Below are 23,331 nucleotides of genomic sequence, written 5' to 3'. Positions count from 1 at the left end.
AACTAATATGCTGTCGGTACTGAGCGCACAGGGCGCGGGTCGCATTCCAATGAGGTGTCAAACTAAGTCGCACGTAGTGTACTTACAATTCTGACCTTATTTAAATATGTAGATTCAATATGAGATTTTCATTGATATTTTTAAAAATAATTATTTTATATATAATTTCATGTACATATTTTTAGATATTTATGTCGCATTCTCCTTTCGATTACAATATTTCTCAACTTATTTTCCTATGTTCTCTCGACCTACTCTCTCTTCTATCATGCCAAGCGATATAGAAAAAATCTCATTGGCTATATCTCTATCCCGAGCTAAAGTTGATTCCTCGCAATAGAAGCAGTTATTAAAGTAAAGTCCTGTAACGCCTTCCAGTTCAGATGCCGTTGCGACATAAACAGACGTTGCAGCTGCTTGTTGCTGTAAATAACACTTAATTTTTACTAAAACAATAATAAATAACAGTTTAAAAATGCCAGTCTCCAACCTATTCACATCAGAAAATAAATTTACGATCTGATTAAAGTACATCTTATGCATCTTTTGAACATATTTGCCTACAAGACAGTTTGTTTTGTATTCAAAGATAACTGTTAGAATTATTTGTATAAAAGAGGCAAAATCAACTATAAAAAAATATCTAAAATGCGCGCGCTATCAGGAATGGTCGGATCTTTGTCAAAGTAAATAGTCAGTTTTCGAATGTTCCCAGGATGTAAGGAATTTACAGCAATACCTTTGTGTTTCCATTCTCTTCACTTAATATCTGGAATACAACAATAATAAAAATTGTTACAAAACAATATAAAAATTAGATTGTGGAGTCGCTACAATTTTCGATATTTATAAATGAACATAGCAAGAAGAGATTTAGTCGGTTCTCATGACACCCACTATTTCATATGGCTATATTCAACCCTAACCCTCTTGACATCTTTTACTCGGATAGCCTTAAGGAAACATTGTTTTGAATTGAAGTTGAAATTACTATTTGGTATTGAGCTGCTGGTTGATGTTATAAACGCTCTAACGCTTGGAAAAGATGTAGTTTTGTAGCAATCATTAAGTTTTTATGGCGCTTGGAAGGCTCTCTGATGTTAATGCCTCTCTTCTTAGGGAATAAGCTTGGATCTTATTATTGGAAGGGGCAGGATTATAAGATTTCTGCCGCGAATTGGAGATTGCGTATGTGGCAAAGCTTCGTCCGACACAAACAGGCTTTCTCACGATGTTTTCCCTTTACCGCCAAGCACGAGATGAATCATCATGACCTCAAATTAAGCACACGAACTCGTGGCGATAGACTACTACTATTTAGTAACTCTCGAATGCCATAAATATATTTCCTTATATTTACTACATTTTTAAGAACGTTGCCAATGAATTTTTGAATACCAACTCTTACTCGATAGCTTTCCGATATTGAAGAAAAATTACTAAAGTTAGACTTTGGCCGCGTTCTTAAAACTAGCAGCCAAATTTTTAATGAATATTTGACTTCATAAACTTTAAGAACTAACATTAAAATATATATTTTACAGTAATTTTCATGGGCAATACTGCCACCCGATTTCAGAATTGACTTTGGTTTATACTATTTCCGGCCCTGGAGATTACTTACGATTGTATATTCAAGCTTTTTTATCCTAAGTGCAATACTCATGTCGTTTGGTCCGGAGAGCCCGAAGTATCTTATTTCGCAAGGCAGACATGACGAGTCATTAAATGTTTTAAGAACTATATACTCTGGAAACAAAAAAAAACCCGCAGCTGACTATCCAGTAAGTTTTCTTGTATTATTATTAATTAACGTACATATATTCCATAATAGAAAACTCTAAGGTTTTATGTAAGTTATAATTACATATCTAGGTATGTGACAAGCATAGACTTATTACTGCATTTTATACTAATGCTATATGCAGATAACTTAAATTTGTGTGTTTGTTCCGTATTCATGTAACAACAGCTAACCCGATTGATATGAAAAAAAAATTTCATATATATATTTTAGGATGGTATAGTCGTAGTATGTTTAAAATTTATTGTATATTTTTGCATCGTTAGTTTAGTCGGATCGAAAATGGTTGATTCAGCCGCTCTCCAAATATCAAAAGTGCTATCTCCACGGGCGCGTGTATTGCGACGTAGTTTTCACCCTTGTATGACCGAGTAAACAGTAATTCCACCAGGGTATCGCTGCGAGTCGCGATTGATCGATGAAGCTTTGCACCTCAAAAACCACGTCTTATCACCGCGACGATATCGCGTGTGGAAAATGATTTATAAAGTAATTTCTGAATATAACGATACGATGAGACTATCGCCGCGATACACTCGCCTGTGGAGATGCCGCGAAAACTACAACAGATAGGTACACGAAAATTGTTCGTGTAATAATCATAGTCCTAATGCCTATAAAAAATTACATCTTTAATAATAAAAGTCACAAAAAAAATGGAAAGAAATAGGCGCGCGCCATACTTTTTACAAATTGGACCGATAGCTTCATAATGAAATAAGTATTGAGATAATGTTTATGACTGCGCCATTGATAATGTTTTATATTAATCGTCTTTTTTGTAATTTAATTTGTTGTGGCTTATCAGTATTATTGCAATTTAATGTTTTTTATCCTATATAATACTAAAAAATTAAAATGAATAATAATTACACTAAACCTATATCTACCTAATTCATTTCTTTAAATTAGCCATAAATCATATTATTAGAAGAGTTTATTTTGATAAAAGAACTTGAAACGGAATCGATAACTGTTTATTGAATTATTGTCGTGTACTATCGATAGCGAATCATATCTAAGTATATTTTTTTATTTCAGGTGAAAACCTTAAAATTACCCGATCAGGATAAAAATGGACAATCTTTTCTCAACTCTTTAGTACAACAAACAATACCATTGCTTAGGCCGCCCTATTTGAAGTGGTTTATACTGAATGGAACTTTATTCTTCGGAATATTTGCCACGTAAGTTATTCGTTCATTGACATAAGGTTTTTGGTATTAAAATCTTCAATCGTAGTTTATCATACCAAATTTATTAAAAAAAAAGTAACAATCCGTACGTAAATATATCACTGACAAAGACCTTCTCTATATATAAAATATATATTTGTTTTTTTTATAGAATAGGTAGTGGAGCATATGGGCCACCTGATGGTAAGTGGTCACAACCACTCATAGACTTTGGCGTTGTAAGAAATGTTCACCATCGCTTACATAGCCAAAGCTCCACCAACTTCGAAAACAAAGATGTTATGTCCCTTGTGCCTGTAATTACACTGGCTCACTCACTCTTCAAACCGGAACACCAAAATACCAAATACTACTGTTTTGCGGTAGAATATCTGATGAGAGGGTGGTACTTACCCAGACAAGCTTGCATAAAGCCCTACCACCAGTAAAAAAGTGTCTCCAAAAACTGTTGCTTCCACGCCTTTTTAGATTATATTAAAAACAAAAATAAATATTAAATAAAAACGTATAGTAACGTACTAAGGCGTTTGATTTTAATCACTTTCTTACTAGTTTAATAGTGTTGTGTTTATTAATCAAAATTGATGTGATATCGCATAAATGTAAATTGTAAATTAGTATGTTTATCTATAATATATAAGGATATTTTGCTGTCCTTATAATAATTAAATTATTTGCTCCTGCCTTTTAAATTGAGAAGAACCTTTGTAGCATATTCCTTCAATTAACTTTTACGTTATCATGTGCTTATACATATTATTTGATTTTTTCCTAACATTAAAGACTACGCATGTGGTAAGATATGACTACGTAAGCAATCATCATTCAAATTCATCAAAATAATTGATAATTGATAGATTGATGCAGTCAATTGTTTTTTTAATTTATGTGATGATCTCATTATTGGATGTAATATGTTCACAATATTGTTTATTTTTTTTTTTTTCATATTAAAATAAACTTTAAAATAGTATAAGTTAATATAGTAAACAATAAAATTTTATTGTTTTAGTCTAAATGGCCTGCACATGTGGATACCAGATATCCTTAATAGAGTACTCACCGGTGACAGTGCAGGTCTTACCGCTTGCGAAGTAATTGCTCAACGACTTAACGAGGTAGGTATGTAGGTATATATTAAGAATATAATTTATTCATAATAATTTATAAGTCCTAATTCTGAGTGATACAAATAAACTAGTGATATGAAGAGCATCGTATTTGCTGGATATACGAGAACCTTATATGGATAAATGAATATTTTTTTTTATCTTCACTTAAACTTATTATTTATGAAACGAAATATTCTTAAGCAAGTTAAAATTAATAAAATAGTAAGCGGGTACTTTTATAATATTTATCAAATTTATAATCTTGTTACAGACAGCTTCAGAAAACGCACAATGTAACGATTCAATTGATTCTATAACATTTGTGTTTAACTCAATTGCCAATTTCTGTTGCGCCTTAATTGCTCTCGGATTCAGTAGTACTGTAAAAATACTGGGCAAGAAAACATTACTAATCCTAGTTTATTTGGTAATTGGAATATTCTGCGTATTAATAAACTTCGTGACACAAGACACAATATTTGCGATATTACTATCTTCAATACCAATCACTGGTCTCGCTATAGGCCCAATAAATGCTTATGCTGTTGAAATATTTCCCACTAATTTGAGGTAAGTAATAAACAACATCGTTTTTTATAATTTATATTGATATATAAAACTATGAATCTTACTAGCGAATAATACCGAATTGTCACAAGTAAAAAAACAGTTTGAAAAATACACAGAATTAAAATAAGTTTATTATATTATTGCAATATTTACGTGTGTGAGATGAAATATATTTACAACAAAAAAAAGTAATCAAATTTTTTTTGTGCGTTCGCTAATCGCTTTTAGCAAACAATGGATTTTTAATTTTTGAATTCAATAATTGCTAATCTAATAATGATCACATCAGTTTTAAAACAAATAAATCGCATCTTACAAGACCCTTCTTTTTGCTTTGTTAAAATAGCTAGGCAATATGTACCCACCCACACGTCAATTAAAGTGCATCATATATTAATAATTTATTATGTGTATAATTAAAATTAAATGTGTATTAATAAAAAAAAAGCCCAGATGGCCTAGTGGTAAGAACGCGTGAATCTTAACCGATAATCGTGGGTTCAAGCCCGGGCAAGCACCACTGAATTTTCATGTGCTTAATTTGTGATTATAATTCATCTCGTGCTTGACGGTGAAGGAAAACATCGTGAGGAAGCCTGCATGTGTCTAATTTCACGGAAATTCTGCCACATGTGTATTCCACCAACCCGCATTGGAGCAGCGTGGTGGTATAAGCTCCAAACCTTCTCCTCAAAAAGAGGTGCGGAGGCCTTTAGTCCAGCAGTGGGACATTCACAGGCTGTTACGGTACGGTATTATTAAAATTTCATTAATATACAACATTGTCTGTTAACAGCAGTATGGCTATTGGTCTCACGATGATGGTTGGTAGAACAGGTTTCATTCAACAGGGTACGAATGTTGCTAGCCTTCTTTTTAACGCCGTCTGCCACCTAACTTGCTATATCATTGGAGCGATGTTGATACGTAAGTGACTAAATTTTATCTATTAATAAATTAATATTCATATAAAGAATCCCTTTGTTGGCGTCGTAGATGACGATGATGATAAGCAATTTGTAGATTATTATTTGGAAACAATACGTATTTATTATTATAATCAAATTGATCAGGTGTCAATTAAAATCGACGTTTGTCAAATGTACATATGCTCAAATAACAGCGGCAGTATTTAATATAAATTCATAATTTAATGAAAAAAAATTAACAATAAGACATGTCGAGATGTCGATATTATTAATTATCTTTTAGGTGTACAATAAAACTACCAATGACTTGATAAGGTTTTAAAATATCTTTTGCAGTCGTTAATTGTTTGATAATTGTGCTTATTGGCTATTTTGACGGATTATTTGTTATCTGATTTAATATTTATACAAAAATAATATGCAATCGATGGATTCTGATATTTTTGTATCTTACGTAAAAATGTTTTTTCGATTTTGAATCTTATTACAAAGACAAAAAAAATTTTAAAATATATATATATTTATTTATATATATATTTATTTTTTCAGTTTGTGGCCTGCTTACGCTGTTGCTACCGAGTACACGGGTCGAACCTCGTCCAATCAGAAGGACGCATTTTTAACTGACAATATAAAATCGAAAATCTCCTTATTGTTAAGTTATTTACTACTAATATTATTAACACGATTATAATATAAATTACAAGTTGATCTAATTTATTTTAGAGAAAGCATAGGGCGCACTTTATTAATGTAGTAGTTTAATAGAAATCACTAATTTACCAACAAAGTTTAGCAATAGATATTTTATAACAAATGCAAGAAGTTTCATGTACAAACCTTTCTTCGTGTATAATTACAAAATTAATTTCATATAAGACTTGTTATTAAACGTAAATCTATTGGTTTCTGGCTCGCCATGTACGTTAAGCAGTCAAGTTCTTAGTTTTATGTACATATTATTTTAGTCCTTAGTGAGTGAACATTTGTCAATAAAAATAATAAGTAATAGAAAAACTTGTGATATTTGTATGTACTTACGTTAGTTTAAGATAGACGACACGTCGAATTTATATCATAAAGATCTATTCAAGATGAAGGTTACGAAAGGGTATTACAGACACGTTGGAAGACACACAAACAAACATTCAATGAGGAATACGCCAGTTTATGAAACCCTCAAGTACCTCAAAATATTGCGATCGGTCAAAATTTAATTTGATTTATTAATCAGGCCCATTACAGCTCCACAAAAGGGATGAAGGGATAACTATATTTTAATATTATTTCATTGTTTATCTTCCTTGTGTATGAAAACAAACCAGTTTGAAAATTTTATTCTAATATATAAGTATAGATGTTAATTTATCAAAATCCTTTAAGAAAGTGTAATTGACGAATTCCTCAACTATGTATCGCAAAAAATGTGTACTTTACCTTATACTATTGTACGACCTTTTTATGATATAAAATAGTTGATTGCTTCTTATTTTCTATTTATCTTAATAAATGAAAATATGTCACTTATTAGTACTGTAACTAATTGATGTGGTTTTTTAAGACTTATATTCAATATCATATATCCATATATTAAAAAAGTTGAATAAACACAAATGAAGTATATTACAAAATCTAGGGGATAAAAAGAGCAAGAAGCAATCTCTATTCGGCGTATTAAAAGGTTTTTTTTAAAGCGTTACATGATCAAAATGAAAGAAAATAATAACTTGTGCCATTTTATTTATACTTAAACAATAATTACAATATCTTAACCAATATCACCTTATTTTTTACCCCGATAACCCCGATAATACAATTAAAATAATAATTATGACATAAAATATTAACAAAATCAACTCACTTATGAATAACAAATCGATTACCGGTGCGACTTTGACACCTCGAGCGAAGACGTAATAGACGCTTCGGTAACTAATATGCTGTCGGTACTGAGCGCACAGGGCGCGGGTCGCATTCCAATGAGGTGTCAAACTAAGTCGCACGTAGTGTACTTACAATTCTGACCTTATTTAAATATGTAGATTCAATATGAGATTTTCATTGATATTTTTAAAAATAATTATCTTATATATAATTTCATGTACATATTTTTAGATATTTATGTCGCATTCTCCTTTCGATTACAATATTTCTCAACATATTTTTCTATGTTCTCTCGACCTACTCTCTCTTCTATCATGCCAAGCGATATAGAAAAAATCTCATTGGCTATATCTCTATCCCGAGCTAAAGTTGATTCCTCGCAATAGAAGCAGTTATTAAAGTCCTGTAACGCCTTCCAGTTCAGATGCCGTTGCGACATAAACAGACGTTGCAGCTGCTTGTTGCTGTAAATAACACTTAATTTTTACTAAAACAATAATAAATAACAGTTTAAAAATGCCAGTCTCCAACCTATTCACATCAGAAAATAAATTTACGATCTGATTAAAGTACATCTTATGCATCTTTTGAACATATTTGCCTACAAGACAGTTTGTTTTGTATTCAAAGATAACTGTTAGAATTATTTGTATAAAAGAGGCAAAATCAACTATAAAAAAATATCTAAAATGCGCGCGCTATCAGGAATGGTCGGATCTTTGTCAAAGTAAATAGTCAGTTTTCGAATGTTCCCAGGATGTAAGGAATTTACAGCAATACCTTTGTGTTTCCATTCTCTTCACTTAATATCTGGAATACAACAATAATAAAAATTGTTACAAAACAATATAAAAATTAGATTGTGGAGTCGCTACAATTTTCGATATTTATAAATGAACATAGCAAGAAGAGATTTAGTCGGTTCTCATGACACCCACTATTTCATATGGCTATATTCAACCCTAACCCTCTTGACATCTTTTACTCGGATAGCCTTAAGGAAACATTGTTTTGAATTGAAGTTGAAATTACTATTTGGTATTGAGCTGCTGGTTGATGTTATAAACGCTCTAACGCTTGGAAAAGATGTAGTTTTGTAGCAATCATTAAGTTTTTATGGCGCTTGGAAGGCTCTCTGATGTTAATGCCTCTCTTCTTAGGGAATAAGCTTGGATCTTATTATTGGAAGGGGCAGGATTATAAGATTTCTGCCGCGAATTGGAGATTGCGTATGTGGCAAAGTTTCGTCCGACACAAACAGGCTTTCTCACGATGTTTTCCCTTTACCGCCAAGCACGAGATGAATCATCATGACCTCAAATTAAGCTCACGAACTCGTGGCGATAGACTACTACTATTTAGTAACTCTCGAATGCCATAAATATATTTCCTTATATTTACTACATTTTTAAGAACGTTGCCAATGAATTTTTGAATACCAACTCTTACTCGATAGCTTTCCGATATTGAAGAAAAATTACTAAAGTTAGACTTTGGCCACGTTCTTAAAACTAGCAGCCAAATTTTTAATGAATATTTGACTTCATAAACTTTAAGAACTAACATTAAAATATATATTTTACAGTAATTTGCATGGGCAATACTGCCACCCGATTTCAGAATTGACTTTGGTTTATACTATTTCCGGCCCTGGAGATTACTTACGATTGTATATTCAAGCTTTTTTATCCTAAGTGCAATACTCATGTCGTTTGGTCCGGAGAGCCCGAAGTATCTTATTTCGCAAGGCAGACATGACGAGTCATTAAATGTTTTAAGAACTATATACTCTGGAAACAAAAAAAAAACCGCAGCTGACTATCCAGTAAGTTTTCTTGTATTATTATTAATTAACGTACATATATTCCATAATAGAAAACTCTAAGGTTTTATGTAAGTTATAATTACATATCTAGGTATGTGACAAGCATAGACTTATTACTGCATTTTATACTAATGCTATATGCAGATAACTTAAATTTGTGTGTTTGTTCCGTATTCACGTAACAACAGCTAACCCGATTGATTTGAAAATAAAAATTTCATATATATATTTTTTAGGATGGTATAGTCGTTCAGTCACCCCAGAAAAGCTGGTTGCGGCAGTCGCACGTGCAGGGGACTGCACGCCTGAGGCAGTCAAGTGTGGAGCGTTGCAGCGTGGACCCGGATATATGGGTATGGTCCGCATCACCTGTCCCATTACGGTGGCGAAGAAGCTGTCCGACGCCCGTCGTCTTCTGGTAGGGTGGAGCTCAGCCAAAGTGTACGTCCTGGAACAGCGCCCTCTGCGCTGTTACAAATGCATGGGCGTTGGACACACAAAGATGCTCTGCCCATCCAAGGCGGAACGAGGTGGGCTTTGCTTCCGGTGTGGTATCGAGGGCCACAAGTCTTCGACCTGCACTGGAAAGCTGCACTGTGCAGTATGTGCGGACGCTGGAAGACCCTCTGGGCACGTGATGGGCTCGGGAGAGTGTAACCCTCCCTTCACAAAAGGAAAGATGGTATTAGGCACTCACACCATCACCAACGTCGGACGGCGCCAGGCCGAAGAGGAAGCACCCATGTCAACATGAGCGACAAACTCAGCTTCCTTCAGACGAACGTCAACCACTGCGCCGGGGCTCAGGACCTGCTACTGCAGTCCATGGCGGAGTGGCAAATCGACCTGGCTGTGGCCTGCGAGCCCTATTTCGTCCCTCCCTTATCTCACTGGGTAGGGGACTTGGACGGCACTGTGGCAGTCCTCACTCGGAGCGGTACGGGTCCTTCCCTCTCACTCATTGAGAGGGGCTCGGGCTACGTAGTGGCGGGATGGGGAGAGTACGTAGTAGTAGGAACGTACTTCTCCCCCAACCGCGGCCTGGCGGAGTTCGAGAGCTACCTCGGTTCTGTCCGAGTTGCGGTGTCCAGGCAGTCGCCGAAACCGATAGTAGTTCTCGGTGACTTCAACGTGAAATCACGTGCCTGGGGAAATCCTGCCACAAACCCGCGAGGGAGGGCTGTCCAGGTGTGGGCCCTACTCTCCAGCCTATCCCTACTTAACAAGGGGCAGGTGCACACCTGCGTGAGGCAGCAGGGAGGGTCCGTGGTGGACTTATCGTTCGCTACGCCTGTCACGGCGCGCAGAGTTAGAAATTGGAGAGTGGAGGAGGAGGTGGAGACTCTGTCGGACCATAGATACATCCGGTTTGAGATCTCCACCTCTTGCAGGCCAGCGGAACCTCTGAGGGTACCAACCACGCTCCCCAGGTGGTCCCTTGGCCAGCTGGATCGTGAGCTGGTCAGGGAAGCTGCTATCGTGCAGCGGTGGGGTTCCGCGGGAAGGAGGGAAGGTGCCAGTGTCGACGAGCTGGCGGACCGCATGCGCAGCGCTCTAAAGGAGGTGTGCGATGCGGCCATGCCGAGGACCCGACGCAGGGTACCACGCCGCCAGGTATACTGGTGGTCGCCCGAAATAACGGAGCTTCGAGCGACATGTAACCGGGCACGGAGGGCATACGTCCGCTGTCGCAGGCACAACGGCCTCAACGCGGATTTGGAGGGACGGCTGTGGGCCACTTATCGCCAGCTAAAAAAGGAGCTGCAGCAGGTGATAAGTCAAGCTAAGGAGAGAGCAAGGGAGGAGCTTCTGGTGGGCCTGAACAGGGACCCGTGGGGACGCCCGTACCGTGGTGTGCGAGGAAAGTTCCGCACACACGGCGCCCCTGCGACGGAAACGTTGCCACCGGATCTCCTCCTGCGACTGGTTGGTGAATTATTTCCCCAACCAGGCGAACACGTCCCACCAAGTATGACCCCTCGCTCTGTAACAGATGACAGTGCGGCTCCACCACACGTTACGGAGCGAGAGATGGAGATGGCCCTCGATCGATTGAGGGCCAGAACCACAGCGCCGGGTCCGGACGGGGTTCCAGGGCGTGTTCTGCGTGACGCCCTGGAACATCTAGGTGGGAGGCTTCGGGAACTGTTTGATGAATGTCTTTCCAGTGAGCAGTTTCCGAAGCTGTGGAAGAAAGGAAAGTTGGTTCTGTTGCCGAAAGAGGGGCGTCCACTCGATTCTCCTTCGGCATATAGGCCAATTGTGCTGCTGAATGAGACGGGCAAGCTCTTCGAGAAGATCCTCGCTGCCCGTCTTATTCAGCACCTCAACGAGGTGGGGCCGGGTCTTTCAGAGGCTCAGTACGGGTTCAGGGAGGGTCGATCAACCATTGACGCCCTGGACGCCCTAAAGACCTGGGCCACCGCCTCGGTGGCCCGAGGAGACGTAGTCCTGGCGGTATCGCTGGACGTAGCGAACGCCTTTAACAGTCTTCCCTTCGAGACAATAAGGGAGTCACTCCGATACCACAGGGAGCCTTCCTATCTCAGAAGGCTGTTGGGGGCATACCTCCGGGACCGAGTGGTCCTCTGGGAGGGGGGCGATGGGCGACTTGTCCGGCGTTGGGTAGGCTGCGGCGTTCCACAGGGGTCGGTACTCGGCCCAATCCTGTGGAACGTCGGATTCGATTGGCTCCTTAGGGCCCCCATCCTTCCCGGAATGAGGGTGTTGTGCTACGCGGATGACACCCTCATCACGGCGACGGGGCAGACCTTTCAGGAGGCGGCCCGCCTGGCCGAGGTCGGAGTATCGCTCACGATGGACCGGATTGGGATGCTGGGCTTGAGGGTCTCTGTCATAAAAACAGAGGCCCTCCTATTCCACGGTCCACGTCGGGGTCCCCCTCGAGGGGCGTCTATCACCGTCCAGGGGACGGTGATTAAGGTGCAAGCCCAGATGAGGTATCTGGGCCTGATCCTGGACGGAAGATGGAGCTTCAGGCAGCATTTTGTCCAACTCGGCCCGAAGCTCATAAGCGCTGCTGCTGCCCTGGGCCGCCTCCTACCCAATGTAGGAGGGCCGGAAACACCATGTCGGCGCTTATACGCTGGCGTGGTACGCTCCATGGCGTTGTACGGTGCACCCATTTGGGTGGATGCTCTCACCGCTCGTAACAGAGCTTTTCTGCGGAGGCCGCAAAGAGTCATAGCGGTGAGAGCGATACGTGGGTACCGTACGGTGTCATGGACGGCAGCGACACTTCTCGCGAGCGATCCGCCCTGGGAACTCCAGGCAGAGGTGCTTGCGGAAGTGCACCGGTTCCGGGTGGAAACGAGGTCAAGCGGCGTCCGTTCAGGATCGGCGGAGGTTGAGCGAGTCAGGGCCCTAGCCCAGCGAGCCTTGATTCATAGGTGGGAGGAGGACCTGAGGTCCCCCTCGGCAGGCCTAGTGACAGTGGAGGCGGTCCGCCCCCACTTGAGTCGCTGGGTGGAACGGAGTCACGGCACACTCACATTCAGGCTGACGCAGGTACTTACCGGACACGGTTGTTTCGGTAAGTACCTGCACCGGATAGCGAGGCGGGAGGTGACACCCTCCTGCCATGAGTGTGGTGCACCTTCGGACACAGCTTGCCACACTCTGATGGAGTGTGCCGCTTGGGGACCTCAGCGCCTGTCCCTGGCGGCCTTAGTCGGTGAAGACCTCTCGCTGCCGAGTGTGATAAACGCCATGCTTGGTAGCGAGAGATGCTGGTTGGAGACGGTCTCCTTCTGCGAAAATGTCATGTCGCAGAAGGAGGCAGCGGAGCGGGAGCGTGAGGAGAGGGCCTCCGCTGACTCGCTTCGCCGAAGAAGACCGGGGAGAAGGCGTCGGCGCTATGCGCATCTTCTCCTCCCGCCCTAAGTGTTGCCGGGGATAGGGGGTCTTTGTACCCTGAGAACCCCCTAAGATTTGGAGGCCTGCAGAGGCGGGCCAACCGTCGGGGCGTCACGGTAGTATGCGCAAGCGATCCCGTGACGCCCCTCGAAAAAGCGGTGTGGGTACCGCTGGTTTTTTAGTGGGTATTCCGGCGTACGTATAAAAAATTACATCTTTAATAATAAAAGTCACAAAAAAAATGGAAAGAAATAGGCGCGAGCCATACTTTTTACAAATTGGACCGATAGCTTCATAATGAAATAAGTATTGAGATAATGTTTATGACTGCGCCATTGATAATGTTTTATATTAATCGTCTTTTTTGTAATTTAATTTGTTGTGGCTTATAAGTATTATTACAATTTAATGTTTTTAACCTATATAACACTAAAAAAAATAAAATGAATAATAATTACACTAAACCTATATCTACCTAATTCATTTCTTTAAATTAGCCATAAATCATATTATTAGAAGAGTTTATTTTGATAAAAGAACTTGAAACGGAATCGATAACTGTTTATTGAATTATTCTCGTGTACTATCGATAGCGAATCATATCTAAGTATATTTTTTTATTTCAGGTGAAAACCTTAAAATTACCCGATCAGGATAAAAATGGACAATCTTTTCTCAACTCTTTAGTACAACAAACAATACCATTGCTTAGGCCGCCCTATTTGAAGTGGTTTATACTGAATGGAACTTTATTCTTCGGAATATTTGCCACGTAAGTTATTCGTTCATTGACATAAGGTTTTTTGTATTAAAATCTTCAATCGTAGTTTATCTTACCAAATTTATTTAAAAAAAAAGTAACAATCCGTACGTAAATATATCACTGACAAAAACCTTCTCTATATATAAAATATATTTGTTTTTTTTATAGAATAGGTAGTGGAGCATATGGGCCACCTGATGGTAAGTGGTCACAACCACTCATAGACTTTGGCGTTGTAAGAAATGTTCACCATCGCTTACATAGCCAAAGCTCCACCAACTTCGAGAACAAAGATGTTATGTCCCTTGTACCTGTAATTACACTGGCTCACTCACTCTTCAAACCGGAACACCAAAATACCAAATACTACTGTTTTGCGGTAGAATATCTGATGAGAGGGTGGTACCTACCCAGACAAGCTTGCATAAAGCCCTACCACCAGTAAAAAGTGTCTCCAAAAACTGTTGCTTCCACGCCTTTTTAGATTATATTAAAAACAAAAATAAATATTAAATAAAAACGTATAGTAACATTCTAAGGCGTTTGATTTTAATCACTTTCTTACTAGTTTAATAGTGTTGTGTTTATTAATCAAAATTGATGTGATATCGCATAAATGTAAATTGTAAATTAGTATGTTTATCTATAATATATAAGGATATTTTGCTGTCCTTATAATAATTAAATTATTTGCCAAATCTCCTGCCTTTTAAATTGAGAAGAAACTTTGTAGCATATTCCTTCAATTAACTTTTACGTTATCATGTGCTTATATTATTTGATTTTTTCCTAACATTAAAGACTACGCCTGTGGTAAGATATGACTACGTAAGCAATCATCATTCAAATTCATCAAAATAATTGATAATTGATAGATTGATGCAGTCAATTGTTTTTTTAATTTATGTGATGATCTCATTATTGGATGTAATATGTTCACAATATTGTTTATTTTTTTTTTCATATTAAAATAAACTTTAAAATAGTATAAGTAAATATAGTAAACGATAAAATTTTATTGTTTTAGTCTAAATGGCCTGCACATGTGGATACCAGATATCCTTAATAGAGTACTCACCGGTGACAGTGCAGGTCTTACCGCTTGCGAAGTAATTGCTCAACGACTTAACGAGGTAGGTATGTAGGTATATATTAAGAATATAATTTATTCATAATAATTTATAAGTCCTAATTCTGAGTGATACAAATAAACTAGTGATATGAAGAGCATCGTATTTGCTGGATATACGAGAACCTTATATGGATAAATGAATATTTTTTTTTATCTTCACTTAAACTTATTATTTATGAAACGAAATATTCTTAAGCAAGTTAAAATTAATAAAATAGTAAGCGGGTACTTTTATAATATTTATCAAATTTATAATCTTGTTACAGACAGCTTCAGAAAACGCACAATGTAACGATTCAATTGATTCTATAACATTTGTGTTTAACTCAATTGCCAATTTCTGTTGCGCCTTAATTGCTCTCGGATTCAGTAGTACTGTAAAAATACTGGGCAAGAAAACATTACTAATCCTAGTTTATTTGGTAATTGGAATATTCTGCGTATTAATAAACTTCGTGACACAAGACACAATATTTGCGATATTACTATCTTCAGTACCAATCACTGGTCTCGCTATAGGCCCAATAAATGCTTATGCTGTTGAAATATTTCCCACTAATTTGAGGTAAGTAATAAACAACATCGTTTTTTATAATTTATATTAATATATAAAACTATGAATCTTACTAGCGAATAATACCGAATTGTCACAAGTAAAAAAACAGTTTGAAACATACACAGAATTAAAATAAGTATATTATATTATTGCAATATTTACGTGTGTGAGATGAAATATATTTACAACAAAAAAAAAGTAATCAATTTTTTTTTTGTGCGTTCGCTAATCGCTTTTAGCAAACAATGGATGTTTAATTTTTGAATTCAATAATTGCTAATCTAATAATGATCACATCAGTTTTAAAACAAATAAATCGCATCTTACAAGACCCTTCTTTTTGCTTTGTTAAAATAGCTAGGCAATATGTACCCACCCACACGTCAATTAAAGTGCATCAAATATTAATAATTTATTATGTGTATAATTAAAATTAAATGTGTATTAATAAAAAAAAAGCCCAGATGGCCTAGTGGTAAGAACGCGTGAATCTTAACCGATAATCGTGGGTTCAAACCCGGGCAAGCACCACTGAATTTTCATGTGCTTAATTTGTGATTATAATTCATCTCGTGCTTGACGGTGAAGGAAAACATCGTGAGGAAACCTGCATGTGTCTAATTTCACTGAAATTCTGCCACATGTGTATTCCACCAACCCGCATTGGAGCAGCGTGGTGGTATAAGCTCCAAACCTTCTCCTCAAAAAGAGGTGCGGAGGCCTTTAGCCCAGCAGTGGGACATTCACAGGCTGTTACGGTACGGTATTATTGAAATTTCATTAATATACAACATTGTCTGTTAACAGGAGTATGGCTATTGGTCTCACGGTGATGGTTGGTTTCATTCAACAGGGTACGAATGTTACTAGCCTTCTTATTAACGCCGTCTGCCACCTAACTTGTTATTTCATTGGAGCGATGTTGATACGTAAGTGACTAAATTTTATCTATTAATAAATTAATATTCATATAAAAAATCCCTTTGTTGGCGTCGTAGATGACGATGATGATAAGCAATTTGTAGATTATTATTTGGAAACAATACGTACTTATTATTATAATCAAATTGATCAGGTGTCAATTAAAATCGACGTTTGTCAAATGTACATATGCTCAAATAACAGCGGCAGTATTTAATATAAATTCATAATTTAATGAAAAAAAATTAACAATAAGACATGTCGAGATGTCGATATTATTAATTATCTTTTAGGTGTACAATAAAACTACCAATGACTTGATAAGGTTTTAAAATATCTTTTGCAGTCGTTAATTGTTTGATAATGGTGCTTATTGGCTATTTTGACGGATTATTTGTTATCTGATTTAATATTTATACAAAAATAATATGCAATCGATGGATTCTGATATTTTTGTATCTTACGTAAAAATATTTTTTCGATTTTGAATCTTATTACAAAGACAAAAAAAAATTAAAATATATATATATTATTTTTTCAGTTTGTGGCCTGCTTACGCTGTTGCTACAGAGTACACGGTTCGAACCTCGTCCAATCAGAAGGACGCATTTTTAACTGACAATATAAAATCGAAAATCTCCTTATTGTTAAGTTATTTACTACTAATATTATTAACACGATTATAATATAAATTACAAGTTGATCTAATTTATTTTAGAGAAAGCATAGGGCGCACTTTATTAATGTAGTAGTTTAATAGAAATCACTAATTTACCAACAAAGTTTAGCAATAGATATTTTATAACAAATGCAAGAAGTTTCATGTACAAACCTTTCTTCGTGTATAATTACAAAATTAATTTCATATAAGACTTGTTATTAAACGTAAATCTATTGGTTTCTTGCTCGCCATGTACGTTAAGCAGTCAAGTTCTTAGTTTTATATACATATTATTTTAGTCCTTAATGAGTGAAAAGCTCCAAACCTTCTCCTCAAAAAGAGGAGAGGAGGCCTTTAGCCCAGCAGTGGGACATTCACAGGCTGTTACGGTAGTGAGTGAACATTTGTCAATAAAAATAATAAGTAATAGAAAAACTTGTGATATTTGTATGTACTTACGTTAGTTTAAGATAGACGACACGTCGAATTTATATCATAAAGATCTATTCAAGATGAAGGTTACGAAAGGGTATTACAGACACGTTGGAAGACACACAAACAAACATTCAATGAGGAATACGCCAGTTTATGAAACCCTCAAGTACCTCAAAATATTGCGATCGGTCAAAATTTAATTTGATTTATTAATCAGGCCCATTACAGCTCCACAAAAGGGATGAAGGGATAACTATATTTTAATATTATTTCATTGTTTATCTTCCTTGTGTATGAAACCAAACCAGTTTGAAAATTTTATTCTAATATATAAGTATAGATGTTAATTTATCAAAATCCTTTAAGAAAGTGTAATTGACGAATTCCTCAACTATGTATCGCAAAAAATGTGTACTTTACCTTATACTATTGTACGACCTTTTTATGATATAAAATAGTTGATTGCTTCTTATTTTCTATTTATCTTAATAAATGAAAATATGTCACTTATTAGTACTGTAACTAATTGATGTGGTTTTTTAAGACTTATATTCAATATCATATATCCATATATTAAAAAAGTTGAATAAACACAAATGAAGTATATTACAAAATCTAGGGGATAAAAAGAGCAAGAAGCAATCTCCATTCGGCGTATTAAAAGGTTTTTTTTAAAGCGTTACATGATCAAAATGAAAGAAAATAATAACTTGTGCCATTTTATTTATACTTAAACAATAATTACAATATCTTAACCAATATCACCTTATTTTTTACCCCGATAACCCCGATAATACAATTAAAATAATAATTATGACATAAAATATTAACAAAATCAACTCACTTATGAATAACAAATCGATTACCGGTGCGACTTTGACACCTCGAGCGAAGACGTAATAGACGCTTCGGTAACTAATATGCTGTCGGTACTGAGCGCACAGGGCGCGGGTCGCATTCCAATGAGGTGTCAAACTAAGTCGCACGTAGTGTACTTACAATTCTGACCTTATTTAAATATGTAGATTCAATATGAGATTTTCATTGATATTTTTAAAAATAATTATCTTATATATAATTTCATGTACATATTTTTAGATATTTATGTCGCATTCTCCTTTCGATTACAATATTTCTCAACATATTTTTCTATGTTCTCTCGACCTACTCTCTCTTCTATCATGCCAAGCGATATAGAAAAAATCTCATTGGCTATATCTCTATCCCGAGCTAAAGTTGATTCCTCGCAATAGAAGCAGTTATTAAAGTAAAGTCCTGTAACGCCTTCCAGTTCAGATGCCGTTGCGACATAAACAGACGTTGCAGCTGCTTGTTGCTGTAAATAACACTTAATTTTTACTAAAACAATAATAAATAACAGTTTCAAAATGCCAGTCTCCAACCTATTCACATCAGAAAATAAATTTACGATATGATTAAAGTACATCTTATGCATCTTTTGAACATATTTGCCTACAAGACAGTTTGTTTTGTATTCAAAGATAACTGTTAGAATTATTTGTATAAAAGAGGCAAAATCAACTATAAAAAATATCTAAAATGCGCGCGCTATCAGGAATGGTCGGATCTTTGTCAAAGTAAATAGTCAGTTTTCGAATGAAAGAATGTCGAACAATAATTATCTGACTGACAAAATTTAGTTTTGTCAGTTAGAAAAGGGAGGTTATGTTTTTAACAAAATATGTGTACGTAGGTATGCATATTAGTATTATTATACACGTATGATAAATAAACAGCAAGAACAACTTTTATTTTAAAATATGTAATATATTACTCATTAAATACTACTTACTAAAGACTTGGTAAAAGGTCGCACCAACCAGAAAAACATCTGATAAAACCACCAACTTTTAGGCAAATTTGTATACACCATGTTCCCAGGATGTAAGGAATTTACAGCAATACCTTTGTGTTTCCATTCTTCACTTAATATCTGAAATACAACAATAATAAAACTTGTTACAAAACAATATAAAAATTAGATTGTTGAGTCGCTACAATTTTCGATTTTAATAAATGCACATAGCAAGAAGAGATTAAGTCGTTTCTCATGATACCCACTATTTTATATGGCTAAATTTAACATATATTGTTCTGTCAGAGAGTTAAAACTAATGTTTTACTTGAATATTCTGTCAGAACATATCTCCAGACTTAACCCTCTTGACATCTTTTAAGGAAAGATTACTTTTTACCAGCTTTGAATGAAATTGTGTAAAAGCAAATGAAGAAATGTTATATCACAAAAATAAAAGACGTATTTTCTTCCAATTTTTTTTTCTTGATGACATTTAAAGACGTAGTACTATTACGGTTTTGTTTTCGGGAAGCGCTTATAAGAATAAATAGGTGTACCATTTGATATGCAGTAAGCTCAAACAGATGATCAAGTTAAGATCCGCATTGCGACCATGTATAGTAAAAATTGCAATAGAGAAAATATTGGTGAATTCTAATATAGGCTTGCCTATTAAATTTTTCTTCAGTATATCAATAATTTCTTAAAAAATAATGTTCAAATTTTAAACTTTGGGACATTATTTTTTATCACCAAGGGCAAGTTAGATAGATCCTTATTTCAATCTTTATCTTATATTATAGGCACTTTTTTATTTACTATTTATTATATTCATTTAAGTTACTGCATATATCAGTGTCGACAGGCCCCACCCTAACAGCTGTTCAAAACGGACATATAACATTTTACATATAAAAAATAGAGAAGTTTACTTGCCTTTGCAGTAATAACATTGTACAATTTAGAATTATTATAAGCTATCATTGTACTGTATTGTTCTTTTGGATGTGCAAGATTTTGTTTCACAAAAACATTTTTTAAGCTCGCCATTCTAAAAGATAAAATAAAATTTGAAATGAAATATTTTAATAATATATTTTTATTGTTATTGGTTTTTATTTGTATCTCTATAAGATATAACAATATAATTGAATTGTTATATTAGCAACCTGTTCCCAAAGTAAACGTTAGATTATTTAAAGATTGTTATTAACATTTTATGAGATTGGAACTAAACTATTACAAATAATATAGTTATATGTATTTCTGAATTCTGTCAATTTAATAATAGCACTTAAACTTCAAAATAACTGTTAATATAAAAAAAGGTAATACACTTCCAATAAATTAATTAACAAAAAAATTAAGTACTTTTTAAATAAAATATTATAATTAATTATTACCTATGTGATTCTGAAGACACAAACACAACTCTAGAACCTTTCTTCAATAATGGTTCTAATAATAATGCTAAGTATGTATGCGAGAGATGATTTACTTGAAACGTCCTATCTAATTTATCCTCCGTCTCTTCATATAAAAGTCCGAACACACCAGCATTCAATATTAATATATCGAGATGACTGAAATATTAAAACAACGGTTTCAAAACAAGGGACAGTTACAAAATTCACAAAGTACAGAATCTCCATATTACCGTAACCGTAACAGCCTGTGAATGTCCCACTGCTGGGCTAAAGGCCTCCTCTCCTCTTTTTGCGGAGAAGGTTTGGAGCTTATTCCACCACGCTGCTCTAATGCGGGTTGGTAGAATTCACATGTGGCAGAATTTCAGTGAAATTAGACACATGCAGGTTTCCTCACGATGTTTTCCTTCACCGTAAAGCACGAGATGAATTATAATCACAAATTAAGCACATGAAAATTCAGTGGTGCCTGCCCGGGTTTGAACCCACGATCATCGGTTAAGATTCACGCGTTCTTACCACCGGGCCATCTCGGCTTTATTTCATCTCCATATTACAGTAATTATAAAATGATTCAAAATTAGGAATCTTAGGAAAGATAATAGATATTAATGCACAAAAGTATATTTCATATTTATGTGCCTTATTGAAATTGAACTTATATTAAAATATATGTAAATGCGATAACTCACTCTGAAAAAACCGTTTTTACAGCCAAAGCACACTTTCTAACACTATTCAATGAGCTCAAATCAAGGTATATTGATTTAAGGTTATCTTCTGATACTTTTGTATCTTTGACAATCTGTTCAATTGCTTGTTGAGTGGCTTCCATGTTGCGATTAGCTAATAATATATTACAGCCATGCCTTGCTAAAGATTTTGCAGTTTCAAATCCAATGCCGGCATTGCATCCTGTTATTAGTGCATATTTGCCAGATAGATCCACACCATGAAGAACCTGTAAGACATGGTTTAATAATCAACTTTACACAAAATTAATCATAACATTATTTTTTATTTCTATATAAATCAGTAAGCTAATCAGACTGCGAGATTGTAAGAAATATAAAGCATCCCTTACAATTTTAGTGCACCATTAACCTATATTAATTTATTCTCATTCAAAGTGGTACAAGACCAAAATAACCAAGACAAAATTTATGTATTTTAAATAATTAAAAGAATGTACATTTTGAAAATACTCTTTTGTCAATTTAAGATGGTTGATACTAAAAAATGTACTTTATGTGACATCCTCCAGACTGATTTCAGATATCAGGTTGTGGGAGATTAGCCATCTGAGCAGGACATATTGTGCACAAGTGTGTGCGTAAACACAGTCTCAACATCTCAGCACTCTTTATTCCCTCACTCTCACTATCCAATGATAATGACAGCAACCCAACACAACCGGAAAGAGTTTAGGCACAGGACCAGGCTTTATGTGCTCTCTAAGGCACAGGAGTATACATACTTCTAAATTCTACAGAATCCAGGCTGCTACTGAGAATCTTTGACAGAAAAACTCAACTTTTTAGTGGCCCCTACTTGGGATTTGAACCCTGGACCTCGGGATCTGCAGCCTTACAGCCACTACATCAACACCAGTTACCCTTTTATTCCCACCCCGCAACTACTTGTCTGCTCTGTCAGAGTCTAAATTGTGTATTTCATTTTAATACTATAGCAACAAATTAAATAGGTTTTGACAATTGCAAGTCATATTTAATTCAAATGATTACCTGAAAAGCTGTGGAAGAGCCATCAAATCTTTGGCGGAAATCATTTACATGTTTTTTCTCTACCTTTGCAAACGCTAATCTTGGATCCACATAAGTTTTGTTTCCAGTTTCTTGTTGAACATATAACGGCTTACCATTTTCATCCATAGTTTTTGTCCAGCCGAAAGGTAAATCTTTAGGAATAACTTTTTTTTGTCCAGTGCGAGGATGAGTCCATTGTATTTTATTATTACAAGTACTGGAATGTGTAAAATAAAATGAAGTCTTTAACGTCGAAATATTAAACGTCAATGACTAGGACTAAGTTTTTTTATATATACAATCATGACTAATCAAGTAATGTTAGAAATTTAAGTTTAAAACCACTATGAATTGCTTACTTGACAAAATAAACATTTCCATCTTCAGTTGATTTTTCTTCCCAGCCCGCAGATAGTTCATCTTCACTGTCAGAGTCTAAATTGTGCATTTTGTTTTAATATTATAGCAACAAATTAGATAGATCACTAAAATTAAAAGATTTTGCAACAATATTCCGTAATCCCCATAGATAATACATATACACCTGATCCCTCTATTTCCTCAATAATAAAAATCATAACATAAATATTTTGCCAATGTCACGTATAAAAGAGATGACACTATATATATGGGCAGTGATGTCAAATCCTACAGA

General features: G+C 35.9%; 2 protein-coding genes across 12 annotated transcripts in view; one reads left to right on the top strand and one right to left on the bottom strand.

Moving 5' to 3' along the window:
* The window catches only part of LOC126771124 (synaptic vesicle glycoprotein 2C-like), a 29,603-nt gene extending 11,513 nt beyond the window's left edge, over positions 1 to 18,090 (top strand). The window contains exons 6-10 of one of the 10 annotated variants that reach the window (XM_050490863.1): positions 13,823 to 13,968; positions 14,987 to 15,092; positions 15,358 to 15,656; positions 16,455 to 16,576; positions 17,110 to 18,090. In XM_050490863.1, coding sequence (XP_050346820.1) covers positions 13,823 to 13,968; positions 14,987 to 15,092; positions 15,358 to 15,656; positions 16,455 to 16,576; positions 17,110 to 17,183 — 747 coding nt within the window. In that variant the 3' untranslated portion in view covers positions 17,184 to 18,090. Of the gene's footprint in view, positions 1 to 2,845; positions 2,992 to 4,012; positions 4,119 to 4,383; positions 4,683 to 5,478; positions 5,610 to 6,160; positions 7,045 to 13,822; positions 13,969 to 14,986; positions 15,093 to 15,357; positions 15,657 to 16,454; positions 16,577 to 17,109 lie in introns of those variants that run through there. The other 9 variants (XM_050490864.1, XM_050490865.1, XM_050490860.1 and 6 more) reach the window with 9 other exon arrangements.
* On the bottom strand, positions 211 to 23,278 carry LOC126771130 (WW domain-containing oxidoreductase). Of its 2 annotated transcripts, none has more exons than XM_050490873.1 (7): positions 23,036 to 23,278; positions 22,656 to 22,893; positions 21,603 to 21,871; positions 20,887 to 21,066; positions 20,420 to 20,534; positions 19,478 to 19,618; positions 211 to 423 (listed from the first exon to the last, which is right to left on the bottom strand). In XM_050490873.1, the coding sequence occupies exons 1-7, from the start codon at positions 23,122 to 23,124 to the stop codon at positions 229 to 231; spliced, it is 1,227 nt and encodes a 408-aa protein (XP_050346830.1). In that variant the 5' UTR covers positions 23,125 to 23,278; the 3' UTR covers positions 211 to 228. The 2 variants fall into 2 exon arrangements, with proteins under 2 accessions (XP_050346830.1, XP_050346829.1); XM_050490872.1 differs by lacking the exon at positions 211 to 423 and adding an exon at positions 18,371 to 19,000 and having other exon boundaries at positions 23,036 to 23,273.
* Positions 23,279 to 23,331: the final 53 nt, after the last annotated feature.

This window comes from Nymphalis io, chromosome 10 (assembly GCF_905147045.1).
Source record: "Nymphalis io chromosome 10, ilAglIoxx1.1, whole genome shotgun sequence".
Taxonomy (NCBI): domain Eukaryota; kingdom Metazoa; phylum Arthropoda; class Insecta; order Lepidoptera; family Nymphalidae; genus Nymphalis; species Nymphalis io.
This window is presented reverse-complemented; position numbering and strand designations above follow the sequence as displayed.

Bases quoted from the DNA above. Each gene is read 5' to 3' on its own strand.
- LOC126771130 (XM_050490872.1), bottom strand. From the start codon at position 23,124: ATGCACAATTTAGACTCTGACAGTGAAGATGAACTATCTGCGGGCTGG. The intron at 22,894-23,035 runs GTAAGCAATTCA...TACACATTCCAG, and splicing joins GGAAATGTTTATTTTGTCAA to TACTTGTAATAATAAAATAC. The intron at 19,619-20,419 runs GCAAGTAAACTT...GTTGTATTTCAG, and splicing joins ACAATGTTATTACTGCAAAG to ATATTAAGTGAAGAATGGAA.